At 49.0% G+C, this 22,373-nt stretch overlaps 2 protein-coding genes across 2 annotated transcripts; both read left to right on the top strand.

The window, feature by feature from the left end:
- The first annotated feature begins 1,781 nt into the window (after window positions 1-1,781).
- Window positions 1,782-12,893, top strand: dbt (dihydrolipoamide branched chain transacylase E2). Its single transcript, XM_053323131.1, has 11 exons — window positions 1,782-1,849; window positions 3,127-3,253; window positions 3,720-3,795; window positions 4,361-4,542; window positions 5,322-5,449; window positions 7,551-7,782; window positions 8,509-8,675; window positions 8,751-8,828; window positions 9,574-9,765; window positions 9,995-10,066; window positions 10,835-12,893. The coding sequence occupies exons 1-11, from the start codon at window positions 1,805-1,807 to the stop codon at window positions 11,000-11,002; spliced, it is 1,467 nt and encodes a 488-aa protein (XP_053179106.1). The 5' UTR covers window positions 1,782-1,804; the 3' UTR covers window positions 11,003-12,893.
- Window positions 12,894-15,239: 2,346 nt separating this feature from the next.
- On the top strand, window positions 15,240-21,925 carry lrrc39 (leucine rich repeat containing 39). Its single transcript, XM_053323132.1, has 7 exons — window positions 15,240-15,435; window positions 15,907-16,015; window positions 16,137-16,293; window positions 16,398-16,534; window positions 19,142-19,287; window positions 19,364-19,516; window positions 21,629-21,925. Exons 1-7 carry the CDS (start codon window positions 15,323-15,325, stop codon window positions 21,831-21,833), a joined length of 1,020 nt encoding a protein of 339 aa, XP_053179107.1. The 5' UTR covers window positions 15,240-15,322; the 3' UTR covers window positions 21,834-21,925.
- Window positions 21,926-22,373: the final 448 nt, after the last annotated feature.

Genomic DNA, 22,373 nt, shown 5'->3' with positions numbered 1-22,373 from the left:
AGCAGGACGACTTGGGGCATGGAGAGAAGACCTACAGGAGGACATCCCAATAGAAAAGTGGGGGGAAGCATGCTCTCAATCAAGAACTACTAACACTCGCCTGAAATGACTACAATACGACTGGTTGATGCGAACATATATCACTCCAGAAAAACTTCACAGATATAACAGCGCTGTACTGATATCTGTGTTAAAGGTACATGTTTCCACTGTATCTGGAAATGTACAAAAATACAAACATTCTGGCAAGAAATAAAACAATGTGTTCAAAATATTTTACAGATTCAAAAACCCTTAATCCCACATTTGTTTATACTTGGTCTAGACTTGTAGTCAAGACCGCCTCAACCGAGACCAAGACACTACCAAGACCAGAGGGTATCAAGACCGAGACCAAGACGAGACCAAGGCCAAGACAGACTGAGTCAAGACCAAGACAAAGTCGAGACGAGACCGAGACGAGACCGAGACCAAAAAAAAAAAAAAAAAAAAAACAGCTAGTGAACTAGTGTTACACCATAACTTGCATCAATTGAATAAGAGCAGCATACTGGGGTCAGAGGTTCAGTCCCAGTTTAAATTCAATTTAAGAACAATGCAGAGACAGAGTGAAAGGTGAAATAATTTTTTATCGAATGTTATGTTTTGTATCATGGACATTATTTGTTGCAAATCTCCCGACCACTATATCGACCTGAGACCACAAGACCAAGACAATGAGACCAAGACAAGACCGAGGGATCCGAGACCAAGACAAGACCAAGACAATGAGACCAAGACAAGACCAAGACAATGAGACCAAGACCAAGACAAGACCGAGGGATCCGAGACCAAGACAAGACCAAGACAATGAGACCAAGACAAGACCGAGGGATCCGAGACCAAGACAAGACCAAGACCAGAGACGGTCGAGACTGTGACAAGACCGAGACCACGTAAAAGTGGTCTCGAGATATCCAACTCTAACTTGGTCTATATCCAGATAATTTAAAGTTTAAAAGACATCAACGTATATTTGTAGAGTTAAGTGTGCTAATGGCAAAGAGAGTAAAACCTTCTCATGGACAAATACCAGTAGCCCAAGTGTAAAGAGGTGGTTGTCTGAACTGTCTTCAACTCTCCCTTTAGACAAAATGACATATACAATAAAACACCAACAACATCATTTCCACCAGATGTGGGATCCCTTTATTAGCTTTGTATTGAGGACAGACTTGTCTCATGTGATGGAAGAGCCTGGGGACGCTTTGCAGTACTTAATATTACACAAATATATTTGTTTTAATATCGTCTATCTTTTCTGATATATAATGAACTCACTAATCTGATTCCCAACCAAGAATTTGAAGTGCTGTGAGGGCCGGGGTGGGGGGGGGGGGGGGGGGGGGGTTGACGTGTAATTGTATTTCTTTGTTGTTTTTTTGTAATATTGTGAAAACAATAAAAAAGAATGTTGGCCAAAAAAAAACATCTTTATTTTCACTCCCTAAAGATCCTCATGTGTGAAAATACTAAACTAAAGAAACTGTGGAAATACATAACTGTTGATCAAGGGTGGAGATAATCATTCATTAATCATAAATTAATCATAATCGAGGTTAAAAGTTCAATTCATCGTGATTGTGAGAGAACCAACCTGACGTTAACACCCTGCAGAGCGCAGTTCCTCCTCTGGCCGCCAGGTGGCAGCATCGCGTCACTGCTACGTCACTCCGCCGCATTCCTCAGCAGAAGAAGAGGCGGCGCGCTGATTGGCTGCTGAGAGGGGCGTGCAGTGACGTCGCAGAGGCAGCAGAGAGCAAAGATGGCGGCGGTGGCTCGAGGCTCGTTCAGTGTTTTCAGGAAGCTGGTAAAAAACTTTCATCAAACTTCAGATTGTTTTATTCTGTTAATGTTTGTGTGTGTGTTTCCGCTCGGCACGTGCAGCTGACACGCAGTGACGTCATCGCTGTGACCCCCCCCCGCCCCCCCTCCCTGCAGCCTGTTAGCTTAGCATGTTAGCATCAGCCAGGTCACAGCTGTTTATAATCATTATATTAATTATTATGTTATTATATTAATTATTATATTATTACATGAATGCGTCTGAAGCTGCAGCCGCTGATCACTGATCGATACCTGATCGATATCCTGCTGCGGAGCCTAAACACTGATCAATAAAGTTTCTGCAGCTGCAAACATGAATTAATTAATTAATTAATAAAGTGATGAGATGTTTATTATGAAGAACTTTTAATGTTCAGTATGAGCAGCAGGAACACTCTGACTGTTTAATGAGTCAAAGTTCTGCTGCTTTACAAACTATAATAATAATAATAATAATATTTATTAGGTCTAAAAACAGTTTTAACATGTTTTCAGTTTATATTTCTGCTCAAATCTAAAATAAAACATGTTTAAGTTTTTTTCTTCTTCCTGATCTGAACATGAACAGGAAGTTCATCTGATTTATGAAACAGGTTCTCAAACAAACAACGAGGAAATAAAACTTCATATTCAAACCAAACGAGTTTCAGCCGTCAGTGATGTCATGATGTCATGATCTCATGATGTCATGATCTCATGATGTCATCGTTCATCTTAAATAAAACCTGATTCACACAGAGACAAACGTCTGTAATGAACGTTTAGTAAAATTAACAAACTCACTCTGCTGTAACACTTTAATATGGTGATGTCACTGTGATGTCACTGACCGTACCTGTGATGTCACTGACCGTACCTGTGATGTCACTGACCGTACCTGTGATGTCACTGACCGTACCTGTGATGTCACTGACCGTACCTGTGATGTCACTGTGACTCTCCTGAGTCCCTGAAACTACTCAACACCAGACTCACAAAAGCAATATTTAAACCAGGAAGTCATTTAGTTTAATTAGAGCTGAGATGTGTATGAGCTCGCTGCCTCACCTGTGAGGTCACTGTGATGTCACTGACCGTACCTGTGATGTCACTGGCCGTACCTGTGATGTCACTGGCCGTACCTGTGATGTCACTGGCCGTACCTGTGATGTCACTGGCCGTACCTGTGATGTCATTGACTGTACCTGTGATGTCACTGAGCATACCTGTGATGTCACAGGCCGTACCTGAGCAGGTGATCACCTGTCTCGTCTCTTCCAGCTGAGTCAGCAGTATCGGCGTCGGTGTTTCCGGCTGCAGAGTTTCAGATGTGAGCGAAGCGTTCAGCAGCCGCTCGGCTTCAGGAAGCTGCAGACGTTCCCCAGCAGAGCGCTGCACACCGCCACAGGTGAGTCTAACTGGGAATACTGGGAATACTGGGACTGTTACAGGTGAGTCTAACTGGGAATACTGGTACAACTGGGACTGTTACAGGTGAGTCTAACTACAGGTGTGTTTATTGAAGGAAATAGAAAAACAAATACCACCAAATGAAACTATCAGATGTGAAATATCGAGTCAGTCGAACTAATAAACGTATAAATCAGTGACTCTGAGCTGCTGGTCTGGTTACCATGGAAACCTGGTTCACATCAGCAAGCAGCAACACACCAGTTTGTGCTCACTGGTGTGATTGATGATGTAATCGATGATGTAATCGATGATGATGTAATCGATGATGTGATTGATGATGATGTAATCGATGATGTAATCGATGATGTGATTGATGATGTGATCGATGATGTAATCGATGATGATGTAATCGATGATGATGTAATCGATGATGATGTAATCGCTGGTGTTTCGTCCCGCAGTGAGTCACGGACCGATCGTCCAGTTTAAACTTTCCGACATCGGAGAAGGAATCATGGAGGTGACGGTCAAAGAATGGTTCGTACTGAGACTACCAGTGTTCCCAGTCTGTCCCCAGCCTGTCCCCAGTCTGTCCCCAGTCTGTCCCCAGTGTTCCCAGTCTGTCCCCAGTGTTCCCAGTCTGTCCCCAGTGTCCCCAGTCTGTCCCCAGTCTGTCCCCAGTCTGTTCCCAGTCTGTTCCCAGTCTGTTCCCAGTCTGTTCCCAGTCTGTCCCCAGTGTTCCCAGTCTGTTCCCAGTCTGTCCCCAGTCTGTCCCCAGTGTTCCCAGTCTGTCCCCAGTCTGTCCCCAGTCTGTTCCCAGTGTTCCCAGTCTGTCCCCAGTCTGTCCCCAGTCTGTCCCCAGTGTTCCCAGTCTGTCCCCAGTCTGTTCCCAGTGTTCCCAGTCTGTCCCCAGTCTGTCCCCAGTGCTCCCAGTCTGTCCCCAGTCTGTCCCCAGTGCTCCCAGTCTGTCCCCAGTCTGTCCCCAGTCTGTCCCTAGTGTTCCCAGTCTGTCCCCAGTCTGTTCCCAGTCTGTCCCCAGTGTCCCCAGTCTGAGTCCCAGTCTGTTCCCAGTGTTCCCAGTCTGAGTCCCAGTGTGTTGCAGGTATGTGAAGGAGGGGGACAAGGTGTCCCAGTTCGACAGCATCTGTGAGGTCCAGAGCGATAAAGCGTCGGTGACGATCACGAGTCGCTACGACGGCGTGATCCGGAAGGTTTACTACGACGTGGACGCCACGGCGCTGGTGGGCAAGCCGCTGGTCGACATCGAGACCGAGTCCAGCGCAGGTGAGCAGGGGGGAACCGTGGAACCGGGTGGTACCGGGTCTACCGGGTGGTACCGGGTCTACCGGGTGGAACCGGGTCTACCGGGTGGTACCGGGTCTACCGGGTGGAACCGGGTCTACCGGGTGGAACCGGGTCTACCGGGTGGAACCGGGTCTACCTGAAGGAACCGGGTCTACCGGGTGGAACCGGGTCTTACCAGTGGAACCGGGTCTACCTGGAGGAACCGGGTCTACCTGGAGGAACCGGGTCTACTGGGTGGAACTGGGTCTACCGGGTGGAACCGGCTCTACCTGGAGGAACCGGGTCTACCGAGCTGAACCGAGTCTACCCAGTGGAACCAGGTCTACCTGGAGGAACCGGGTCTACCTGGAGGAACCGGGTCTACTGGGTGGAACTGGGTCTACCGGGTGGAACCGGCTCTACCTGGAGGAACCGGGTCTACCGGGTGGAACCGGGTCTACCGGGTGGTATCGGGTCGACCTGTTGGAACTGGGTCTACCGGGTGGAACCGTGTCTACTGGGTGGTATCGGGTCTACCATGTGGAACTGGGTGGGTCTACCGGGTGGAACCGGTTCTACCGGGTGGAACCGGTTCTACCTGGAGGAACCGGTTCTACCGGGTGGTATCGGGTCTACCAGGTGGTATCGGGTCTACCGTGTGGAAACGGGTCTACCTGGTGGACCCGGGTCTCTGGTTACCGTCATGTGACCGTTGATCAGCTGTTTCTATGGTTACCGTCATGTGACTGTTGATCAGCTGTTTTCTGGTTCTGGTTCAGAGGTGATCCACGAGGAGGACGTGGTGGAGACGCCGGCGATGGCGAGAGAAGAACACACGCACCAAGAGATCAAAGGTCACAAGACCCAAGCCACGCCCGCCGTCAGGCGGCTCGCCATGGAGAACAACGTACGTCTGTCCCCCGTCTGTCCCCCGTCTGTCCCCCGTCTGTCCTCGGTCTGTCCTCAGTCTGTCCCCATCTGTCCTCAGTCTGTCCCCCGTCTGTCCCCAGTCTGTCCTCAGTCTGTCCCCCGTCTGTCCCCACTGTGTCCCCAGTCTGTCCCCAGTCTGTCCACAGTCTGTCCTCAGTCTGTCCCCAGTCTGTCCCCAGTCTGTCCCCAGTCTGTCCCCGGTCTGTCCTCAGTCTGTCCCCAGTCTGTCCCCACTGTGTCCTCAGTCTGTCCCCAGTCTGTCCTCAGTCTGTCCTCAGTCTGTCCCCACTGTGTCCCCAGTCTGTCCCCAGTCTGTCCACAGTCTGTCCTCAGTCTGTCCCCAGTCTGTCCCCAGTCTGTCCCCAGTCTGTCCCCGGTCTGTCCTCAGTCTGTCCCCAGTCTGTCCCCACTGTGTCCTCAGTCTGTCCCCAGTCTGTCCTCAGTCTGTCCACAGTCTGTCCCCAGTCTGTCCCCAGTCTGTCCCCGGTCTGTCCTCAGTCTGTCCACAGTGTGTCCCCAGTCTGTCCCCAGTCTGTCCTCAGTCTGTCCTCAGTCTGTCCCCAGTCTGTCCTCAGTCTGTCCTCAGTCTGTCCCCACTGTGTCCCCAGTCTGTCCCCACTGTGTCCCCAGTCTGTCCCCACTGTGTCCCCAGTCTGTTCCCAGTCTATTCCCAGTCTGTCCTCACTGTGTCCCCAGTCTGTTCCCAGTCTGTCCTCACTGTGTCCTCAGTCTGTCCCCAGTCTGTCCCCACTCTGTCCCCAGTCTGTCCCCACTGTGTCCCCACTCTGTCCCCAGTCTGTCCTCAATGTGTCCTCAATGTGTCCCCAGTCTGTCCTCAATGTGTCCCCAGTCTGTCCTCAATGTGTCCCCAGTGTCCCCAGTGTTTCCAGTCTGTCCCCAGTCTGTCCTCAGTCTGCCCTCACTGTGTCCTCAGTCTGTCCTCAGTCTGCCCTCAGTCTGCCCTCACTGTGTCCTCAGTCTGTCCTCAGTCTGTCCCCAGTCTGTCCTCAGTCTGCCCTCACTGTGTCCTCAGTCTGTCCTCAGTCTGTCCCCACTCTGTCCTCAGTCTGTCCTCAGTCTGTCCCCACTGTGTCCTCAGTCTGTCCCCAGTGTTTCCAGTCTGTCCCTAGTCTGTCCCCAGTCTGTCCCCACTGTGTCCCCAGTCTGTCCTCAGTGTGTCCCCAGTCTGTCCCCAGTCTGTCCCCAGTCTGTTCCCAGTCTGTCCCCAGTCTGTCCTCAGTCTGTCCCCAGTCGCCACCCCCCCCCCCCCCTCCAACAGCATTTTTCCATTGGAGGTGAAAGTATGTCAGAAATGTGAACAGTCGCTGAGCCTGAAGAAGCTGTTGAGTTATTTTAAACCTCAGATTAGACGATCAGCGTGTTGCGCAATGTTCATTATTTAAACTCAGAAGTTTAAACGTGATTCAAACATCCAGAACTACGAGGTCAAAGTTCACTTCCTGTTTTCAGTCTGTGTCTGATGTCCGTCTGTCTTCAGCCTGTTTCCATTATTTTGTCCGTAGTGTTTCCAGCCGTCCTCAGTGTGAATGGTTCGAAACCAGGAACTACCCCGGTCCTCAGAAACTACCCTGGTCCCCACAAACTACCCCAGAAACTACCCCGGTCCCCACAAACTACCCCGTTACCCACAAACTACCGCAGGAACTACCCCGGTCCCCACAAACTACCCCGGTCCCCACAAACTACCCCAGAAACTACCCCGGTCCACAGAAACTACCCTGTTCCCAGGAACTACCCCAGTCCCCACAAACTACCCCGGTCCCCACAAACTACCCCGGTCCCCACAAACTACCCCGGTCCCCACAAACTACCCCGGTCCCCAGAAACTACCCCGGTCCCCACAAACTACCCCGGTCCCCAGAAACTACCCCGGTCCCCAGAAACTACCCCGGTCCCCACAAACTACCCCGGTCCCCAGAAACTACCCCGGTCCCCAGAAACTACCCCATTCCCAGGAACTACCCTGGTCCCCAGGAACTACCCCGCCCCCAGAGAGTCTGTTTCCGTTATTTTGTCCGTAGTGTCCCAGTGTGAATGCTTTGACCTTTGACCCCCAGATTAAGCTCAGTGAGATCATCGGGACGGGGAGAGACGGACGGATCCTGAAGGAAGACATCCTGAACTTCCTGGCCCGACAGACGGGAGCCATCTTGCCTCCGGCTCCGTTCCAGGAGATCACGCCTCCTCCTCCTGCCCCCCCCGCCCCCCCCAGGCCTGCCGCCGTCAAAGCTCCGCCCGCCGTGCCGCGACCCGTCTTCACCGGGAAGGACGTCACCGAGCCGCTCAAAGGTCAGTTACGATGTCGTCACGATGTTACGATGTCATCAATATGTTGCGATGTTACGATGTCATCAAGATGTCGCGATGTTACGATGTCACGATATTAGGATGTTACGATGTTATGATGTCATGATGTTACGATGTCATCACGATGTCGCAATGTTACGATGTCACGATATTACGATGTCATCACGATGTCACGGTGTTACGATATTACGATGTCACAATGTTACGATGTCGTCAAGATGTTACAATGTCATCAAAATGTCGTGATGTCGCGATGTTACGATGTCATTAATATGTCGCGATGTTACGATGTCATCAATATGTCGCGATGTTACGATGTCATCAAGATGTCGCGATGTTACAATGTCACGATATTAGGATGTTACGATGTTATGATGTCATGATGTTACGATGTCATCACGATGTCGCAATGTTACGATGTCACGATATTACGATGTCACGATATTACGATGTCATCACGATGTCACGGTGTTACGATATTACGATGTTACGATGTCATGATGTCACCGATCAAATACCTTGAAGTCACGATGACACGACGTCACGACGTGATCCACAGCATACAAACATTTAATCATATATTACGATATTTAAACTCTGATGTCGATGCATCGTACAGCTGCCTGGAGGATGTGACGGTGATGATGATGCTGATGATGATGATGATGATGCTGATGATGATGGTGATGATGCGTTTCCTGTCTGCAGGCTTCCATAAAGCGATGGTGAGGACGATGACGGCGGCGCTGAAGATTCCTCACTTCGGTTACTGTGACGAGGTGGATCTGAGCCGTCTGGTGGCTCTGAGGTCTGAACTCAAAGCGGTCGCTGCCGGCCGAGGAGTCGCTCTGAGCTACATGCCCTTCTTCATCAAGGTGAGTCAGGACCGCTGCGTGCTGATTGGCTCACGGTCTGGTGATGATGTTAACGCTGTGCTCTGATTGGCTCAGGCTGCATCGCTGGGCCTGCTCCACTTCCCCATCCTCAACGCCTCGCTGGACGACAGCGTCCAGAACATCACGTACAAGGTAAGACCACGACTCCTGATCAGCTGCTCTGCTTAATGTTTGTCTCCTTTATATTTAATCTAGGGCTGTCAAACGATTAATTTTTTTAATCGAGATTAATCGCAGAGTTTCCATAGTTAATCGTGATTAATGGCGTTTTGAATGTCATGTTTAAAATCCTGTTATTTTCCATTTGAAGGCAGTTTTAAGCCCATAATGTAAAGCATTTCTTACCAGAGTGTCTTAACTGGGAATCAATCACGGCTCTGCTGCGACTCCCACACTCCAAAATGGTCCTTTGGTGGAGCTGAGGCTGGCTTGGCTGCACCTGGGTGTTTAGCGTGGAGGTGCTAACTCAAACTCCACGTACTCCGGTGGTAGTTAAACTCCGTTTGACACAGGTTGCATTTTACTTTTGACTTGTCAACTGAAGCGTCTGGAAGTGTTTTAAAGTTAAACAAGCCGTTCAAAAGTCCAGTAGCTCTCTTACTTTCCATCAGCGCGGTAGGTTTACTGCAGGAGGCCACTTCAAAGCATAGCGCTACAGCTAGAGGAGCCGTCTACGGGGGAGGAGAAGGGACAAAAAGGCTTGACACATTAAAATGAGATTAAAAACGCGTTATCGCTGACAGCCCTAATATTTATATTTATACTAAATTCTTCTCATCAGTTTCTTTAGTGGTGTTTTTTTAGATTTGAGCTGAACAGGAAGTAGAGGGTTACAGGTGTCGGCTCTGCAGGCTCCTGATTGGTTGTTGTTGTTCAGGCATCTCATAACATCGGCCTGGCGATGGACACGGCTCAGGGTCTGCTGGTCCCCAACGTGAAGAACGTGCAGCTGCTCAGCGTGTTTGAGATCGCTCAGGAGCTGAACCGCCTGCAGGCGCTGGGAACGGCCGGTCAGCTGGGAACCTCGGACCTGAGCGGAGGAACCTTCAGCCTGTCCAACATCGGATCTGTGAGTCCACAACCCTGAAACAGTGTTCATGTGCTTCGGAGCCAGACTCGGAGCCCGACTGAGAGCCCGACTCGGAGCCGGACTCAGAGCCGGACTCGGAGCCCGACTCGGAGCCGGACTCGGAGCCCGACTCGGAGCCGGACTCGGAGCCCGACTCGGAGCCCATCTCGGAGCCGGACTCAGCCGGACTCGGAGCCAGACTCACACTAACCTGCTGCTTTGTGTTCAGATCGGAGGAACGTACGCCAAGCCCGTCATCCTGCCTCCGGAGGTCGCCATCGGAGCGCTGGGAAAGATCCAGGTGAGCTTCAGACCGGATTCATCCGTTTAATCAGCTTCATTAACTTCTGGTCCTGCTCTGAGATTAGAGCTGGTCCAGGATCAGAAATGCCTCCGATACTAAATGCTGCATCGGTATCGGCAAGTCCTGAAGTCCAGGCACCGACCCAATGCCACGTCATTTATTAGAAATAGGAATCTGTTTACTGTTAGCTCCGTTAGCACTTCTTCTTCTTCTTCGCTGCTCTTAACCCTCCTATCGTCCTCCCGGGTCAAATTGACCCCGTCTGTTTTGACTGTTCCTTCCTTCCTTCCTTCTTTCCATCTGTCCTTCCTCCCTCCCTCCTGCTCTCTTTCTTTCCTTCCTCCATCCCCCCTTTATTCCCCCCCCCTTCTTTCCTTCCCTTTCCTCCCTCCTTCCTTCTCTCTTTCATTCCTCCCTCCCTACCTTCCTCCCTTCCTTCTTTCCTTCCTTTCTCCTACCTTCCTTATTTCCACCATCCTTCCTCCCTTCCCATCCTCCCTTCCTTTCCTCCCTCCCTTCCTCCCTCCTTTTCTTCCTTCTTCCTCCCTTCCTTCCTTGACTTGAGGACAACAGGAGGGTTAAACAGTTGCTGCTGTTTTAGAGAGGCGAAGAAGAAGTGATCACCTGACGCCACCTGACCTGATGCTAACGTTAGATGTTTATTGTTTTGTTATTTCTTCAGTGCAATAAGTTAACTTCCTGCTTCCTGTGTTTAACTTCCTGCTTCCTGTGTTTAACTTCCTGCTTCCTGTGTTTATGGGTCAGATTCTGCCGCGGTTCGACGCCGGCGGTCATGTGGTCCGAGCTCACATCATGAACGTCAGCTGGTCGGCGGATCACCGCATCATCGACGGCGCCACCATGTGCCGCTTCTCCAACCTGTGGAAGGAATATCTGGAGAACCCGGCGAGCATGGTGCTGGACCTCAAATAAGCTTCATCATCTTCATCATCATCATCATCATCACACCGCTGCTCGCCCTGCAGGAGCCGTCACACGCTCACCTTTCCCTGGTGCCTTTGAGCAAGGTGCTGGGAGGAGGGTCAGCCTGTCAATCATGTTGTCTCCATGACGACCACACACACACACACACACACACACACACACACAGCGTGGAGGTTAGAGGTAGTTCAGTATTTACAGGATCACACTGAAAGTTTAATGTTTCAGCTGATTGACTAAAGATCAGCTGATTGACTAGAGATCAGCTGATTGACTACAGATCAGCTGATTGACTAGAGATCAGCTGATTGACTAAAGATCAGCTGATTGACTAGAGATCAGCTGATTGACTAGAGATCAGCTGATTGACTAGAGATCAGCTGATTGGCTACAGATCAGCTGATTGACTACAGATCAGCTGATTGGCTACAGATCAGCTGATTGGCTAGAGATCAGCTGATTGGCTACAGATCAGCTGATTGATTAGAGATCAGCTGATTGACTAGAGATCAGCTGATTGACTAGAGATCAGCTGATTGGCCAGGTTAAGGTCTGTTGATGATGTCATCTATAAACTGACAGCAGCACGATGTTTGAAACCTTTAAATTCTTCTTAAATCTGAATAATGTGATGAAGTGAGTTTCTCCTCTTCTGTCTGTGTGTTTGTTCTGAACTCAAACGGCCGTGTTAAATAAGCTCAGACGCACTTTACTTCATATTTTACTGCATCGCTGCAAACTCCTGACGGAGCAGACCGACGCTGGTTTGTAGTCAGAACCAAACATTAAAACATCAGATTCTCCTTTTTAAAGTTTAATAGTTCAGACACTAAGAGTCCATGTTTAATATCTACGTACTGTAACATCAAACGTCTCCAACTCCTGCTGAAAGATTCTCACGATGCGTTTAAGGACTCCGCTCAGCTGTGGGAGCTCAGAGTGTTTGATGGTCCAACAGGAAGTCCGACTCCGTTTTAACATCGGGACCAAAAGTGATGAACAGATTTTCCTCCTCTGAGACGTTCGTACGAGTTTAACATCGGATCAGCTGATCGTCGATGTTTAAACAACCAGATTAACAAAGTCAAATAACCAATAATCAATAATCAGCCTTTTAATTGATCACATTATAACCTGTGCAGAGATTTGTTTGTTTAACCCTTTACATGTTGACTCATAATTAGTCATTAATAAATATTTGATATGAAACACGCGACATGTTTAAATGCTGATTTTAGACTTTTTTAATAAACAGGAAGTGAGAATCAGCTGTGAGTCTCATTAAAGTCCAGCTGTGATTAACAGTGAACAGAGTGTAAAGGGTTAAATGAGTTTAAACAGTGATGATATAAAGACTGTTACAGACACACGAGCCCTTCATCATCATCATCATCATCATCATCATCATCTGTACATAACTCATGTTTGTATTAACGGTTAGAAGAAGACTCGGATCAGCTGATCGTCTCGGTACTTGAACCTGTTAGGAGCCGGAGCTTTTGATCACATCACATGATCTTCTTCATTCTGCTGATTCAACAAAGAACTGATCTACTAACAAGTGTGTGATAGATCTCATTACTCCTGTTAATGTTCACAGACTCTTCAAAATAAAAGCACCGCTGCACCGGGTGACGCGTTCCTTTTATTTTGAAGAGTTTGGTCTCGTTAGTTAGTTTAGAAACGGCTCGAAAAAGTCAAATAGTGATAAAATAAAAAGCTGAAAATGTGCCTGAGGTTTCTGCACATGCTCAGTAGCGTTCCTGCACATGCTCAGTAACGTTACTGCACATGCTCAGTAGCGTTCCTGCACATGCTCAGTAACGTTACTGCACATGCTCAGTAACGTTACTGCACATGCTCAGTAACGTTACTGCACATGCTCAGTAACGTTACCGCACATGCTCAGTAGCGTTACTGCACATGCTCAGTAGCGTTTCTGCACATGCTCAGTAACGTTACCGCACATGCTCAGTAACGTTTCTGCACATGCTCAGTAGCGTTTCTGCACATGCTCAGTAACGTTTCTGCACATGCTCAGTAGCGTTTCTGCACATGCTCAGTAGCGTTTCTGCACATGCTCAGTAACGTTACCGCACATGCTCAGTAGCGTTACCGCACATGCTCAGTAACGTTCCTGCACATGCTCAGTAGCGTTTCTGCACATGCTCAGTAACGTTACCGCACATGCTCAGTAGCGTTTCTGCACATGCTCAGTAACGTTTCTGCACATGCTCAGTAGCGTTTCTGCACATGCTCAGTAGCGTTTCTGCACATGCTCAGTAGCGTTTCTGCACATGCTCAGTAGCGTTTCTGCACATGCTCAGTAACGTTTCTGCACATGCTCAGTAGCGTTTCTGCACATGCTCAGTAGCGTTTCTGCACATGCTCAGTAGCGTTTCTGCACATGCTCAGTAGTGTTTCTGCACATGCTCAGTAGTGTTTCTGCACATGCTCAGTAGCGTTACTGCACATGCTCAGTAGCGCCTGCTGACAGAACCTCTCTGTTATTTTGGTCTTTATGTTTTTATGTTTTAGTTTTTTGCAGCAGAGTCTCAGACCGAGGCTTCGGTTCGCTGCGTCGTCGTGTTCGTACTTTTTTGGGCATTTCTGGACAGCGTGACTTTTATTAAACGATGAAAAGTGAAAGAAGAAAAGTTATAATCAGATTTAAAGTCTGAAAGTGGAGCAGCTGCTGAGCTGTTTCTGCTCCTCTGCTCCCTCTAGTGGTCAAACAGATGAATTAATGCGGCTTTAACTCTGAATTATGTGATTTCTGACCAGCAGGGGGCAGAAAACCATCAAACAGCTCATTCATTCATTATTATAATATAATATATATTATTATATAATAATAATGAATGAATGAGCTGATTGACATAAAGTGAATAAACTCTTCAGACGTTAACGAGTCAAACTATAAATCAGTTAATTGAGGAAATGAATCATTAATGATGAATAATGAAACAGCAGCTTCCTGATGTTTCACTTCCTGATCTTCTTCTTCTTCTTCTGTGGTGTTGCTGGGAAACGGCTCGTATGTTACATGACTGTTTGTCTCCTTGTTTTCAGCCTTGATGTTCTGTGATGTTGGGTTTTTGTATTTTGGGATGTGTAGCTCAGTTATTGTTTGAACCTGATGACTCTGAATAAAGTTGAAGTGCACAAACCTCATAAAGCTGCTGACGTCATTTAAACCTTCACCGACCCTCACGATGCTGCAAAATATAAACTCACAAAGACTTCATGAAAATATGAAATATAACTTTAATATAAGTTTAATATCTGTTGTCTGTAAATCATCAGAATCTGACCTGTAAATATTTTAACCCTTGTTAAAGTTTTCAGTCATTATATTTATAATATTATATTATGTTATATATAATATAATATAATAAATATAATATGTGATATATAAATAGTATTTTCTAGCAGATACAGAGCATATAAAAAGATGAGGTCATGTGACTGAGGTCATGTGACTGAGGTCATGTGACCCGGAGGCTAAAATTATCCTGCAGGTCAGATTTCATGAAGAGACGAAACAGCAACATGGACGACTGCTGGAAGGAGAGGTGAGACCGCCGAGCCCCGGGGGGGGGGAGTACTACTAACTACTACTACACCGGTACTAGGAGTACTGTCTGTAGTACTACTACTAACTACTACACCGGTACTCGTAGTACTATCAGTAGTAGTACTATCTGTAATACTACTACTAACAGTACTACCAGTCCTCAGTGTACTATGCTGAGGACTGGTAGTACTGTTAGTAGTATTAATAGTAGTACTACTAACTACTACTACACCGGTGGGAGTAGTAGTACTATCTGTAGTATTACTAATACCGGTACTAGTAATACTACAGATAGTACTACTACTACCAGTCCTCAGTGTACTATGCTGAGCACTGGTGGTAGAGTTAGTAGTACTATTAGTAGTATTGTTAGTACTGCTAATAGTACTACTAATTGTAATACTACTACTACTACTTGTGTGTACTACTCCAGGAATACTGCATTGTGTTGAGAGTTTATCTTCAGAGGAATGTGAGGAATGTGAGGAATGTGAGGAATGTTAAACATAAAGTATAATAAACAGTTTGTTTGAAGTCAGAAAGTTTAACAGGAAGTTATATTTTTATATCTGATCGATAACCGTAGTTTATTATTGCTCTCTGTTTAAATATCGACTGATGTGATTTAACTTGTTAACATGTGACAGGAGGAGCGGGGGGGCGGAGCTGCAGGTCAGAGGTCAGAGGTCATCCTGGGCGCTGTGACATCACAAGGCTGACAGGAAGTGGTCATCATGGTGGGCGTGGCCGTGTGCGGCTCGGTGAGCTCCATCAAAGCTCTGTGGGAGACGAGGATCAGGAAGGTGAAACAGGAAGTAGAGCAGAGGAAGGCCCCGCCCACAGGAAGGTCAGCTCGCTTCTGATTGGCTCAAACTGAAGTTTACTGTAGTACAGTTAGAGGTACTAGTACTTTACTGCAGTACAGTTTGAGGTACTAGTACTCTACTGTAGTACAGTTAGAGGTACTAGTACTTTACTGTAGTACAGTTAGAGGTACTAGTACTTTACTGTAGTATAGTTAGAGGTACTAGTACTTTACTGTAGTACTGTTAGAGGTACTAGTACTATACTGTAGTACAGTTAGAGGTACTAGTACTTTACTGTAGTACAGTTAGAGGTACTTGTACTTTACTGTAGTACAGTTAGAGGTACTTGTACTTTACTGTAGTACTGTTAGAGAAAGTGTTCAGTCATGTGAGCTGAAATGTGGTTCATGTTTCTGGTCCTGGTCCTGGTTCTGGTCCTGGTCCTGGTCCTGGTCCTGGTCCTGGTCCTGGTCCTGGTTCTGGTCCTGGTCCTGGTCCTGGTCCTGGTCCAGACTGAGTGTTGGGGCTTGGGAGGACCGGGCGGTTCTGGCTCGACTGAAAGATAAACTGCAGACAGAAGACGGACGGCTCGTGCTCCGCATCCAGCAGGAGGAGTGGAAGGTACCGCTGAGAGGTGGTCCGGGTCGTTAGGTGTTGTTTGTGCGAGGCGTGTGACTGCTAACCCTAACCCCCCCTCTCTACCCCACCCCCCCCCCTCTCTACTCCCCCCACCTTCCCCCAGACGCTGCCCCGCTGTCTGGTCCAGTTCAGTCAGGTCCAGGAGTGGCAGATCCACCGGACCGGACTGCAGAAGATTCCTGACTTCATCTGCAGCTTCCAGAGTCTGTTGGTTCTGGATCTGTCCCGGAACGGAGTCACAGAGATCCCCAAGCAGATCGGTGAGTACCCCCCCCCCCCCCCCTCCCAAACAGCCCCCCCCCCCCCCCCCCCCCCCCCCCCCGCCCCAGGTAGTGTGCTGACTCTGTTCTGGTTCTGGTCTCAGGGAAGCTGACCCGGCTCAGGGAGCTGCTGCTGAGCTACAACAGAGTCCGCTTCGTTCCTGAAGAGCTGAGCGGCTGTGAGAGTCTGGAGAGACTGGAGCTGGCCATGAACCGGGACCTGGACCAGCTGCCAGAACAGGTACCACACCAGAACCAGAACCCCCTTAACCCTCAGAGACCAGACCAGGTACCACACCAGAACCAGAACCCCCTTAATCCTTAGAGACCAGACCAGGTACCACACCAGAACCAGAACCCCCTTAATCCTTAGAGACCAGACCAGGTACCACACTAGAACCAGAACCCCCTTAACCCTTAGAGACCAGACCAGGTACCACACCAGAACCAGAACCCCCTTAACCCTCAGTGACCAGACCAGGTACCACACCAGAACCAGAACCCCCTTAATCCTTAGAGACCAGACCAGGTACCACACCAGAACCAGAACCCCCTTAACCCTCAGTGACCAGACCAGGTACCACACTAGAACCAGAACCCCCTTAATCCTCAGAGACCAGACCAGGTACCACACTAGAACCAGAACCCCCTTAACCCTCAGTGACCAGACCAGGTACCAGACCAGAACCAGCTGAGCTTCTCATACAGAACATGAATAAACTGATGAGGAGCCGGTCCACATGTTTCCACAAGCAGAACAAGGATTGCTGATCCGTCTTCCAGAGACACGATACAGTACCAGCGCAGCTAGGGCGGTCGCTGAGGCAAAAACCCGGACATGGGAGGAGTTCGGTGAGGCCATGGAGAACGACTTCCGGACGGCTTCGAAGAGATTCTGGACCACCATCCGGCGTCTCAGGAGGGGGAAGCAGTGCGCCGTCAACACTGTGTACGGTGGGAGGTGGGGGGGGGGGTGTGCTGCTGACCTCGACTCGGGACGTTGTGGATCGGTGGAAGGAATACTTCGAAGACCTCCTCAATCCCACCGACACGCCTTCCGGTAAGGAAGCAGGGCCGGGGGACTCGGGTGTGGGCTCTCCTATCTCTGGGGCTGAGGTCGCCGAGGTGGTCAAAAAGCTCCTCGGTGGCAGGGTCCCGGGGGTGGATGAGATCCGCCCCGAGTTCCTCAAGGCCCTGGATGTTGTGGGGCTGTCATGGTTGGCACGACTCTGCAGCATCGCGTGGACATCGGGGGCAGTGCCTCTGGATTGGCAGACTGGGGTGGTGGTCCCTCTTTTTAAGAAGGGGGACCGGAGGGTGTGTTCCAACTACAGGGGGATCACACTCCTCAGCCCCCCTGGTAAGGTCTATTCGGGGGTGCTGGAGAGGAGGGTCCGTCGGATAGTCGAACCTCGGATTCAGGAGGAGCAGTGTGGTTTTCGTCCGGGCCGTGGAACTGTGGACCAGCTCTACACCCTCTGCAGGATCCTTGAGGGTGCATGGGGCCCAACCAGTCCACATGTGTTTTGTGGACTTGGAGAAGGCATTCGACCGTGTCCCTCGGGGAGTCCTGTGGGGGGTTCTCCGGGAGTACGGGTATCGGACCCCCTGATACGGGCCGTCGGATCGGTGCGGCGTCTGCAGTAATACGGACTCTGCACAGATCCGTCGTGGTGAAGAGAGAGCTGAGCCGAAAGGCAAAGCTCTGGATTTACCAGTCGATCTTGGTTCCTACCCTCACCTCTGGTCATGAGCTTTGGGTTCCTACCCTCACCTCTGGTCATGAGCTTTGGGTTCCTACCCTCACCTCTGGTCATGAGCTTTGGGTTCCTACCCTCACCTCTGGTCATGAGCTTTGGGTTCCTACCCTCACCTCTGGTCATGAGCTTTGGGTTCCTACCCTCACCTCTGGTCATGAGCTTTGGGTTCCTACCCTCACCTCTGGTCATGAGCTTTGGGTCGTGACCCAAAGAACAAGATGGCTGGTACAAGCGGCTGAAATGAGCTTCCTCCGTAGGCTGGCTGGGCTCTCCCTTAGAGATAGGGGGAGAAGCTCAGTTATCCGGGAGGAGCTCGGAGTAGACCCGCTGCTCCTCCACGTTGAGAGGAGCCAGATGAGGAGGCTCGGGCATCTAGTCAGGATGCCTCCCGGACGCCTCCCTGGTGAGGTGTTCAGGGCCCGTCCCACCGGTAGGAGACCCGGGACACGCTGGAGAGACTATGTCTCTCGGCTGGCCTGGGAACGCCTCGGGATCCCCCGGGAAGAGCTGGACGAAGTGGCTGGGGAGAGGGAAGTCTGGGCTTCCTGCTTAGGCTGCTGCCCCCCCGAGACCAGACCAGGATAGGCAGCAGAAGACTGACGGATGAATTTTATATTTCTTCCTGAAGTAACGTACAATGCGTCTTCAGCAGCTCAAACATCATCACATTACTTTCCAGTCGCCTCGTTCTCACACAGTATTTATACTTCAGTAGATATTTCAGGTTTCTGAATTTTACTGAGTATTTATTTACTTTTCCTCCATTAGAACATAAATATCTGAACTTTCTTCTCCTCACATTATCAAACAGACTCGTTCCTAATATTTATATCATATATTATATATTTATATATATTGTGTCTGAAATGTGTCTTTGTGTCCAATAAAAGAGGAAAACTAAGAATAGAAAGACTAAAGTGACCAGTGAGGCGTCATTATGTATTTTGGTTAATTTATAAATGTGTGTGTGAAACTGAACCGTACCAAAGTCAGTCTGATGTGTTCTAACTATTTATTGCTGCAGACCAAACAGTCAAACTTCAGGTCTAATATCTTCGATCAGCTGATCTCAGGTCTGTTTCCTGCAGTTCAGGAAGTTGACGCGTCTGCAGCGTTTGGATCTGTCCATGAACGACTTCACCAGCGTGCCGGACTGCGTGGTGGACCTGCCGGCGCTGGAGTGGCTGGACATGGGAGGGAACCGGCTGCAGCACCTCCCGGAGGACATCCACAGGTAGGTCAGAACTCGGTTGTGTCCCGCCTTTCTTCCTGTCTTCAACCAATCAACAGAGAGACACTTGTGTCCTCAGGATGGAGACGCTGCACACGTTGTGGCTGCACCGCAACGAGCTGCAGAAACTCCCAGAAAACATCAGCAGGATGCCGAACCTGGACACGCTCGTCCTCAGCAACAACAAACTGAGAGACATCCCCCCACTGATGGAGGACATGTCCAACCTCAGGTCAGTCTGTCTGTCCAACCTCAGGTCAGTCTGTCTGTCCAACCTCAGATCAGTCTGTCCAGCCTCAGATCAGTCTGTCTGTCCAACCTTAGGTCAGTCTGTCCAGCCTCAGATCAGTCTGTCTGTCCAGCCTCAGATCAGTCTGTCTGTCCAACCTCAGATCAGTCTGTCTGTCCAACCTCAGATCAGTCTGTCCAACCTCAGATCAGTCTGTCCAACCTCAGATCAGTCTGTCCAACCTCAGATCAGTCTGTCTGTCCAACCTCAGATCAGTCTGTCCAACCTCGATCAGTGTGTCCAACCTCAGATCAGTGTGGCCAACCTCAGATCAGTGTGTCCAACCTCAGGTCAGTCTGTCCAACCTCAGATCAGTCTGTCTGTCCAACCTCAGATCAGTCAGTCTGTCCAACCTCGGATCAGTCTGTCTGTCCAACCTCAGATCAGTCTGTCCAACCTCAGATCAGTGTGTCCAACCTCAGATCAGTGTGTCCAACCTCAGATCAGTCTGTCTGTCCAACCTCAGATCAGTCTGTCTGTCCAACCTCAGGTCAGTCTGTCCAACCTCAGATCAGTCTGTCCAACCTCAGATCAGTCTGTATGTCCAACCTCAGATCAGTCTGTCCAACCTCAGATCAGTCTATCCAACCCCAGATCAGTGTGTCTGTCCAACCTCAGATCAGTCTGTCCAACCCCAGATCAGTCTGTCCAACCTCAGATCAGTGTGTCTGTCCAACCTCAGATCAGTCTGTCTGTCCAACCTCAGATCAGACTGTCCAACCTCAGATCAGTCAGTCTGTCCAACCCCAGATCAGTCTGTCCAACCCCAGATCAGTCTGTCTGTCCAACCTCAGATCAGTCTGTCCAACCTCAGATCAGTCTGTCCAACCTCAGATCAGTGTGTCCAACCTCAGATCAGTCTGTCCAACCTCAGATCAGTGTGTCTGTCCAACCTCAGATCAGTCTGTCTGTCCAACCTCAGATCAGTCTGTCCAACCTCAGATCAGTCTGTCCAACCTCAGATCAGTCTGTCCAACCTCAGATCAGTGTGTCCAACCTCAGATCAGTGTGTCTGTCCAACCTCAGATCAGTCTGTCTGTCCAACCTCAGATCAGTCTGTCCAACCTCAGATCAGTCTGTCCAACCTCAGATCAGTCAGTCCAACCTCAGATCAGTGTGTCCAACCCCAGATCAGTCTGTCCAACCCCAGATCAGTCTGTCCAACCTCAGATCAGTCTGTCCAGCCTCAGGTCAGTCTGTCCAACCTCAGATCAGTCTGTCTGTCCAACCTCAGATCAGTGTGTCCAACCTCAGATCAGTGTGTCTGTCCAACCTCAGATCAGTCTGTCCAACCTCGGATCAGTCTGTCTGTCCAACCTCAGATCAGTGTGTCCAGCCTCAGATCAGACTGTCCAACCTCAGCTCAGTCTGTCTGTCCAACCTCAGATCGGTCAGTCTGTCCAACCTCAGATCAGTCTGTCCAACCTCAGATCAGACTGTCCAACCTCAGATCAGTCTGTCCAACCTCAGATCAGTCTGTCCAACCTCAGATCAGTCTGTCCAACCTCAGATCAGTGTGTCTGTCCAACCTCAGATCAGTCTGTCCAACCTCAGATCAGTGTGTCTGTCCAACCTCAGATCAGTCTGTCCAACCTCAGATCAGTCTGTCCAACCTCAGATCAGTCTGTCCAACCTCAGATCAGTCTGTCCAACCCCAGATCAGTCTGTCCAACCTCAGATCAGTCTGTCTGTCCAACCTCAGATCAGTCTGTCCAACCTCAGATCAGTGTGTCTGTCCAACCTCAGATCAGTCTGTCCAACCTCAGATCAGTGTGTCTGTCCAACCTCAGATCAGTCTGTCCAACCTCAGATCAGTCTGTCCAACCTCAGATCAGTGTGTCTGTCCAACCTCAGATCAGTCTGTCCAACCTCAGATCAGTCTGTCTGTCCAACCTCAGATCAGTCTGTCTGTCCAACCTCAGATCAGTCTGTCTGTCCAACCTCAGATCAGTCTGTCCAACCTCAGACAGTATCAGTCCTCGGTGTTCTTCAGTATATAAACTGTATTTTGTCTCTCGGCTCAGTCTGGACTCTTTTCTGTCTTCGTTGAGGCAGGTTTGTGAATTTTCGGGACAACCCTCTGACTCTGGATGTGACGCTGCCGGTCAAGAAGACGAAGGCAGAGAAAGACGAAGATGAAGAAGACGAGGAGGAAGAAGACGACAGAGAGATGTTTGGACGAGAGTTCATGCAGATGTACATCCAGGAAGCCCGAAAGAGAGCGTACGCTGTGATCAACCTGCACCGAGTCAACCGTTAGTATGAACTCTGAGTCACTACGTAACCCTAACAACCTTAACTGGAACTAAAACACTCAACCTTCTTCAGCTGTGAAATACGTTCATTTATTTTATTTATGTGATGTAAACCAGTGTCAGTTGGTGTAACCGGTATTTTACCAATCTGATTAAATACAAGAAAATAAATGTGAATTAAAATATGGAATAAATAAAATCCACTTTTGTAACACGACAGTTTTTATTAACACTTTTTACTTTTTACATCATTTATCAAATTATTTAGAAATAAAAGGTTTTTAGGATCCGTTGATGCTTTAAGATTTAAATGTAGAAATAATTTCTCTTGATGTTTTTAAATGAAGTCATTATTATAATAAGTCCATTTAAATAAACTGTAGCTGATACAATATTTAACCCTCCTGTCGTCCTCCGGGTCAAATTGACCCCGTCTGTTTTAACTGTTCCTTCTTTCCTCCTCCCTTCCTTTCTCTCTCCCTCCCTCCTTCCTTCTTTCCTCCCTTCCTCTCCCTCCCTCCTTCCTTCTTTCCTCCTCCATTCTG

This window comes from Scomber japonicus, chromosome 7 (assembly GCF_027409825.1).
Source record: "Scomber japonicus isolate fScoJap1 chromosome 7, fScoJap1.pri, whole genome shotgun sequence".
Lineage (NCBI taxonomy): Eukaryota > Metazoa > Chordata > Actinopteri > Scombriformes > Scombridae > Scomber > Scomber japonicus.
Note: the sequence above shows the minus strand (reverse complement) of the source record. Positions and strands in the feature narration are given on the sequence as shown.